This window comes from Vicia villosa, linkage group LG1, assembly GCF_029867415.1.
Source record: "Vicia villosa cultivar HV-30 ecotype Madison, WI linkage group LG1, Vvil1.0, whole genome shotgun sequence".
Lineage (NCBI taxonomy): Eukaryota > Viridiplantae > Streptophyta > Magnoliopsida > Fabales > Fabaceae > Vicia > Vicia villosa.
Genome location: NC_081180.1, coordinates 31,861,681 through 31,870,234, shown reverse-complemented (window position 1 = coordinate 31,870,234; position 8,554 = coordinate 31,861,681). Strand labels below are relative to the sequence as shown.

Below are 8,554 nucleotides of genomic sequence, written 5' to 3'. Positions count from 1 at the left end.
CTCAGGCCTTATAAAGTCTACCCTAACCTATTCGCCAGGGGTGGCCCTGAGCACAGGCTCGCGGGGCGGGAGCCCAAGGCCCCATAATTTTAGGGGCACCAAATTTTTTTCCCCCTATATATATTAAAAGAGAATTTTCTACTAAAAAAAATACTTGCTAAATTTTTTTTAAAAAAAATACTAGTTAACAAAATTATTGGGGCACTACTTAATAAAAGAATGTAATTTCTCATAAATAAAATATTGAGTTAAATAAAATTAATTAATATATCTATAATTTTAGCAACTAAAGAGTTTAATTGAGACACTAAAATTAAAAAATGATATAGAAAATATTTTATATTATTGATTCCAAAATTAAGAGTGAAGAACTACTTCAACTAGCTAAACAAGATAATGATCCTTAAAATAAGAGTGAAGTCGAATCTTTAGCAACTCATGAAATTGGAAACTTTAAATATTTAGTAGCTATGATTATTTGGTTTGAATTGTTAACTGTTGTTGATGAAATTAGAAAAAGTTTGCAAATGTGGCTATTGCGTTTGAATTGTTAACTGTTGTTAATGAAATTGATGTGGCTATAGAACTAATAAAATGTTTGATCAAGTATTTGAAAAAATATAGAGAATCTGCATTTGTAAATGCTAAGGCTAGTGCTGAAAAGATTGAGAATGAAATAGAGATTGAATGTGTGTTTATTCAAAAACGTCAAATTAGTAGAAAACAACACTAAGATGAAAATCCATCTCAACCCACACAATTGAATCTTGAGTCTAGTGAAGAGTCTTTTCGAAATCATTATTTCTTATATATTGTAGATCAAATAATTGGCTCACTTGATAGAAGATTTGAGCAGTATAGCACATATGAACGATTCCCTTGATCTTGATGGTGAAATTTTGTTTGAAGAATTGAAAGTTATTAGAGAAGTTTTAACAGTTGAATCAAAATCAAGCTATATGATATTGAGTTCTTTAGAGACTTTTAATTGTTTTCCTAATGCACGCATAGATTATAGAGTAATATTTACTATTTCTATCAGTGTTGCATTTGCTGAAAGAAGTTTTTCTAAATTAAAATTATTAAAATCTTATTTGAGATCTACTATGTCACAAGATAAATTAAATAGTACTGCGTTGATTTCAATTGAAAACAATTTTTTGAAGAACCTTGATTATGAACAAATTATTAACGATTTTACAACAAAAAAATGCTAAGAGAATGATATTTAAATAATTTTAAAGGTTTGGTCAATTTTTTATAGGAAAAAAGACGGGATCAAGAAGAAGAAGAATAAGTCTCTTTATAGTGGTTTATGTTTTGATGTAGTATAAACATTGATTCAAAGATCTATATTTCTATTCTTTTTGCACAATGTCAAATGAAAAAGTGTTTTTTATCCAATTATTTCTTTTATCCTTATGTATTTCTTGTTAAAAAAATTATAGGGGCACCACTCTTTTGATTTGCCAAGGCACCAAAATTCAAAGGTGTAACACCCCACACATATTTGTCTAGAATAATATGCATAAAGTATTAAATATGGTTCATAAGACAACAATTACATAATAATTGCAGCGGAAAATAGAAATACACGAATACATAAGCCGAATGTATCATGGCCAAAACATAAGTACATCATATCAGTACATATCCAAAACACATGAACTAGTAAGCATGACAAGAGACTAGGAGAAACATCCAAGCATCGCCAAAAGATCTAATCCATCTTTCCCTTACCGCGATCTTGCCTCGAACCACCTGAAAAATAAATAATTGGAATGGGATGAGATTACTAAATCTCAGTGAGTCCGCCTATCCTATTAGTCCGCTCGGATCTAAAAGGGAACATACAAACTGAGCGAATCCACCATGGATTCGGGGTTGTTCTCACTTCCGGTACAAATACGGAGTAAACAAAGTGACTCGTCCACCATTGGACTTGCCTCAAACAGATACACATGGTATAGCAAACAAGTATGCAAAACCCGCATCCATAACGGGGAATCCAGAAGTACGTTAATACCACTAGACTAAGTTACTAACACACCCTCGGTGGGTTCACCCATGGCTATTTGTCAAGAGACTTGCACAAGCACCCAGCAAGAATGGTTAAACGGGTTCGCACAAGCCTACATGGCTGCGAGGTGACCTTGCCTAAGAGGCGACACCGTCCCATTAACCATTTATACGCACGTGGTGTTAACGGCAAGTGCAACACGCCGTCTCGACGCATGAGCCCATCCGGGTAGGAACCTAATGATGTAGCCTACATGGCATCATTAAAGATGGTTTACCTGTTATGCGTAGGCTTACTTAGCCGCATAACGCCATCATACCGAGCACGCGAGTGTGTATACAACAAGTGAGTAAAATGCCTCCAGACCTTCACAAGCACACTGCAACGGTAGTTCAGGTATGTGCCTCTAGGATCCATGATCAGGGCAGTCCCACGGACAACTCAAGGACCCACGGTCCGAATCGTAACTTAGTACCTGGTCTACTTCGATTCAGCACACACACATAAACAAGCGCTAAAGCACGCAAGCACACAACCCCAATTGTTTAACCGAAACAATGGGCATTAATAGAATGATCATATTTCATCGCAATATAGCATTCTTATTTCAGCATAACATAGCAGTTAGAAATAATGAGTTAATTTAGTCTAACTATACATAATTCACATGTAACAAAATTAACACACCCACGATCATATAAAACCTTAGTATGTACACATACTCGATAGACAAGTCTCACTAAGAAGGATTCTTATATTATTAAATCAAATATTTTGGTTTAGGGACCAATTTTATTAGAAAGTACACGTCGCTAGCTTTCCAACGATATAAAGTTTGCGCGAAACGGACTTACGACGCAAAAGTTACGAATTTCCGAAGTTTGCTGATTTTTTCCCCCTGCGCCCTGGGTAACCGATTACCCAAACTCAGTAACCGATTACTGGCACTAAAAATAGTCCAAAATTGCATTTTTAACAGAGTAATCGGTTACCCAAAGACCCGTAACCGAATACCCTGTAGCAGAATCAATTTTCTGCGTTTTAAAAGCTCTAAACCAGTTCCAAACACCCTATAATTGATCCCCTATACTTATATAACAGTCCAAACGAAATTGTATCACATAAACACATTTAGAAACATCAGTAGACAATGATTATAGCAGAACTAACATGATTAACATTATTGATTCATACTTCACTCATAATCCCTAAACCCCAATTGAAACCCCACATGCAAAAACCCCATGGTTACTAACTAGGGACTCACCTTAGAGATGAAGAAGATGATGATGATGTTGTAGCAAGATGGAGATGATGATAGAAGCAAGGTTTGGGACAGAATTCTGTTGCATGCAAGGGTGGAGCTTGGACCAAGTTTGGAACTCTTCTTCCTCTTCCTCTCTTTCCACGCTTCCTTCTCTTTCTCTCCCTCACAAAATTCTGGTTTTTTTTTGTTCAATTGGTTAGAATGTCACAAAGAACCAAACAAGTCCTTATTCTCATTTAAGTGGGAAAGGTCAATATTGCCCTCACTCTTACTAATTGGCATGATTTATGTGATAAACCTATTAGCAAAAGTGTGTATCATACTTGTCCATTACTCATATCAATTTAATTTAGAATTTGTAATTGGACAATTATAATACCGAGTATTACAAAAGGACCGGCCCTGCTATTCGCACCTCAAATAAAAGAGAAAAATCTCGTATAGTAGAATAATATATGTTCCAATATCAATTTTCAAACACTTAAAGTGACAGAACACATGCCAGAAATAATTTAGAGATTTTAATTTTTCATTTCATAGAACATATCATTAAGAAGTTAAAATAAACACATTTTCAAACTTTTGGGAATTTAATATGGATATTAAGGGGTGGCAAAACGGGTTCGGCCTGCTGGGTATGTCCGTTTTGCCTGCATTTTTGTGCGGAGTGGGTTAAGATTTTAAACTCTCACCCTCTAGTGTGACCATTCTTCCCCGTCCTATTTTTTTATGCTGACTTTTGCGGGCATGCGCATTAACATAAATTTTATATTTTTAGACTTAAAAAGTGCAGTGCTTGCGGGTTTAACCCACCACGTCCTCACTTTTTTGTGGGGCAGGAAAAAAACTTATATCCGTACTCTTGACCGCTTCGCCCCACCCTATTTTCTTGTGTGCTTTTGCAGGGCGGGCATGCCGTTTGCCACTTTTAAAATGAATAGTTCAGAAAAAATCGAAACAAGCATTACAAATCATATTAACAAAGATAAAGATAACAAAGTAGGAAAATGAAAAATATGCTAGAGTTTCAATAATGTAGATATTTTAATTTATAAAAATAAGAGTTATAAGAGAATATTAATTTTTATTCAATGATGATGAATGAGTTAGTCATTCATTCAGAGAGAAAAAAAAATATGGATGAGTTAGATTTTTATTTTTTGTATTACGAATAGACTATTTTCATCTATTCATTATAATTCATCCATTCTTTCACACTCACTATATGGTTCTGTTACTGATTGAAGTGCCATAACTAGTGTTGGAGTTCAAAATTTTTACTGTTAATGTTTCTATCGAAGCATCATTTATTCAAGCGTTAATAATCATTTACATCTTTAATATAGGTGTGTTTTGATTTACCCTTTTAAAAAAAAAAGTTTTTAAAAACTTTCTTAAAATATTAAAATTCTAAATCTTTTGCCCCAGATGGTAAAATTACCCCTGTAATTTTTATTTACTACATTAATTATTAAACGTTTAGGGATACCCCAAAATTATAGGGGGTATTTTAAAATTTTTTTTAAAGGAGGATAAATCAAAACAGTATAGGAGTAACAATTAACCCTTAATTCAAGACTTACTTCTTGAGTTAAATGTTCCAAATGTCATTTCCTTAATCTAAAATAATACAATCAATGTCCAAAGAAAAAGTTACCTACTCACCAAATTCTTTCCATACACATGAATTCAAAGTTTGATTTCAAGACCTTATGATTAAAGAATTCATATCAATTTGAAACATTGTTTTCAAGAAACAACACAATAATACATTAAATAATAAATTCTAGATACAATAATGTAATGAATAATAAATTCAAAAAAGAAGACAAATATTATTTAACATTTTAATGAATGACAATAACATAAGCCTCTTCTGGCATTTGACTAGTGAATTATCCACAGTTGCTTCAATCCAACAATGCAGAGAATCCATATCATGCTGCATATACATACATACACATATATGTATTGAAACATAGATCCTTAAACCATGTCACACCCAAAAGTGTCACGCCATTCAAGCAATTTAAGAGTAGCTGCATAATGTGCCAAAGCACCAGCCACAACTAAAACATGAAATATTTGATGACTGTGTCCTGCTAAATCAAACCAACCAGGCTTCCATCGTTCCGGTATCCGCGTCACATAGAACATTGTTCCAATCAGGTAAGAAAATGCCATGGCACATTCATACGCTAGTGTAATATTGCGCCGAGGATTCGCCCAATTCACAATACAAGCATGAACTGCAGGCACAATACCGAAAAGTCCCATCGAGCAGAACAACATAGCTCGAAACGCGCGATGTTTTCCCGTAGAAAGCGTTGGAGAAAGCAATGTCACTATGGTGAATAGTCCCATGGCAGTTATACCAGCTAAGTAGAGGAATTGCCATTGAGGTTGGCATAGGAAAACATAGTAAATCTGAGGGAAAAATGAAGTTATGATCATGACAGCGATTCCGCAGTAGTCGAGTCTTAATAGAAACAGGTTTAAATCATGGGAGTGACATGAAAAGAGGTGACAAATACTGCTTGAGAGGAGACAGAACATAGATCCACCTAGGAAAACAAAGAATGGCCATCTTGCTATAACAAATTCTAATGCTTCAACTTCCATTTTCAATGGTACTTGATGTTTTAGATCAAACAGTAACGCCGCGCCCTGCATAATCTTACATTGTTAGAAGCCGATTTCATTTTTTTCGTCGGTAATTCGTATTTTTAGCATGAGCAGACTTACCAGGAAATCTTTGATGGTATCTGAGACATTTTTTTCAGCACCTGAAGAGAGAGATCTATGCAGAAAGAAACAAATAATAAGCAAAATTAGTTGAAATTTATGGTAAAAGACACTGTTATTAGCTATAGACAGTTCACCTAATATAAATTATGATAAAATTTGGCTAATACAAAAAAGACAAAAAGAAATTAGAAGCTAAAGTTAAGTTGTTAATTCATGAAAGTGATTTTGAAAAAAGCAATTATGCTGAGTAAAGCCTTATTCAAGATAATTACCTGTCAACCATTAACTGTATAGAGAATTTGTTAATTGGTATATATGTCAACTAGACGGTTACCTAAACTTGAATTTAATCGGATTCTCCAAGATCTAGCTGTTATTGTTCATTAAACTAATTTATTAGGCCAGTTTAGAGGATTTAAAATTGCTTAGATTAACATTAGAATATGTATTAGTTGGTTTGTTTATTATGAAAATTTCTACACAGCAACAAACAAGTGCTGGTAACAGGTGTCATATGCTTTCAGAGAAATATTGAGGAAATTTTTTATGGAATGGATCTTATAACTTCCATTTCCCTTATCAAACCCAGAAATGGACACCGACACCAACACTGACATATTTGACATTAGTAACAATTTAAAAAATAAATAAATTCAATATAATTATAAATGTCGGTGTCGAGTGCATACTGAAACAGATAGATCATACCTTGTAAATTGTTGTAAGAGATCAACGACACGAGGCTTCATCAAATTGGCCAAGGTTAATCCAAGAAACAGAATAAAACCAAGTAAATGTCTGAAACAGGATCAAAACAAAATCAACATGAAAAATACAAACAAAAATTCACAGATCTTGATCAAAAAACAGGAAATCAAAACAATATAACTTACGTCCAAACATTCAAAGTTTCGTTATGCCAAAGAAAGAGACTGAAGAAAGCTTCCTTAAGAGGCCAATTAGCTCTATAATACCGCAAAATATATTCATTATCCTTCATATAATTAGGAAGCTCCCAAAACGACACAAGACCAAACCGTTTTTCTTTTCGATCATGTTGATCATGCGACAACATCTTGTTATTGTTATTGTTTGTGAACGACAGCGTTTCATCAGTTTCTTTACCTTTTCTCTTGACAACACTTTTGGTGGCACAATAATTCATCTCCCTAGGCTATAGCAAAAGAGAGAAGATGAATGAAAAAAATGTAGGAAGATATATTTGTGTATGTGTGGGTAATAGTTGATGATGGAGTAATGAGGGCTGCACTGCACCAACTGCAGCATTTAAGGGATAGTCTTTCCGTATGGTTTGGCACTATGTGTGTGGGGTTTGTTGTTAAATTATGACCCAAATTTTTTATGAGAGTTCCAATTAACGGGTTTCGTTTTTGTTTGCTTTCATGTGAGATGAGATGAGATGAGCATCATATGGATATTTATATTTGAAATATTTCATCATCCCACACGTGTGTGGTAGAGAAAGGTGAAATTAAGATCAAATGAGAAATGTGAGTGTAGTAACTTAATTTCATATCTTTATGGTTTGGGAAATGCTAACGAGTGCCCCAGGGGCACTGGTTAAGAGATTAAAAAGGTAAGTTAACCATTGTTTAATAAAGTAAAAAGATCAGTTTTTTACCTAAAATATATGTAATCAATGCATGAAAACATAGATAATTAACTTTTTTTAAAGAATATTGTGTATATTCATTGCATTGAATATGCATATTTTCTTTATTAGGAATGCTTAACCAGTGCCCCAGGGGCACTCGTTAGCATGACCCTTATGGTTTTTCATATAGGGATTAAGAAATAATTTAATTAGTAGTATTATTTATAGGGAAATGCTAACAAGTGCCCCAGGGGCACTCTTTAATAGCTTTAAAAAGTAAATTTTTCTTGGAAATATGCGTAATTAATGCATCGAAAATTGAAATGGTGAACTTTTGAAAGAATATTTTCTTTATTTAGAATGCTTAAAGAGTGCCCCTGGGGCACTCGTTAGCATGACCCTTATTTATATTGAAGTATTTTTATTTAATTATTTTTTTTTAATTTTTTACTTTTTAATATAAGTAAAGAGTATAAATACTAAGAAATAAGTTAAATAAAAAAAAAATGTTATTATGGATGAGTATAAGCTCTAGATTTTGCGAAATTTAAGTTTGGGTAGCTAAAAATTTAACTTTAAATCCAATCATTATGCTTTTGTCCACCGCCTGCTAAAGTACGCCTCACCTATTTGTTAAGTTCGTTTCGCCTTAAGCTCACTCTTATTTAATTAATTTTAGATTTAAATTTTTAATGATTTTATTTTATAAATATATGTAATATTTTTTTAGGTAAAATTTATTTAAAAAATGCTTTATAAAAAATTGTTCTAAAAAATAAGTGAAAATTTTAATTAAAAGGTAAAAAGTCTATTAATCTATTAAAAAAATAAAATAAAAATAAAAAAATAAAATAGGCGGGCAAGCTGCCGTCCGCCACCTTAGCGGGATGGACATGATTTTTAT

The 8,554-nt window shown here is 33.2% G+C and overlaps 1 protein-coding gene across 1 annotated transcript; it reads right to left on the bottom strand.

Annotated features, from left to right (window-relative positions):
* Positions 1-5,102: 5,102 nt before the first annotated feature.
* Positions 5,103-7,445, bottom strand: LOC131603912 (heptahelical transmembrane protein 1). Its single transcript, XM_058876376.1, has 4 exons — positions 6,929-7,445; positions 6,744-6,833; positions 6,033-6,087; positions 5,103-5,954 (listed from the first exon to the last, which is right to left on the bottom strand). The coding sequence occupies exons 1-4, from the start codon at positions 7,198-7,200 to the stop codon at positions 5,274-5,276; spliced, it is 1,098 nt and encodes a 365-aa protein (XP_058732359.1). The 5' UTR covers positions 7,201-7,445; the 3' UTR covers positions 5,103-5,273.
* Positions 7,446-8,554: the final 1,109 nt, after the last annotated feature.

Coding starts and splice junctions, on each gene's coding strand:
- LOC131603912 (XM_058876376.1), bottom strand. CDS start 7,200: ATGAATTATTGTGCCACCAAAAGTGTTGTCAAGAGAAAAGGTAAAGAA. Junction 6,088..6,743: donor CTCTTACAACAATTTACAAG/GTATGATCTATC, acceptor CTTTCTGCATAG/ATCTCTCTCTTCAGGTGCTG. Junction 5,955..6,032: donor ATACCATCAAAGATTTCCTG/GTAAGTCTGCTC, acceptor AAGATTATGCAG/GGCGCGGCGTTACTGTTTGA.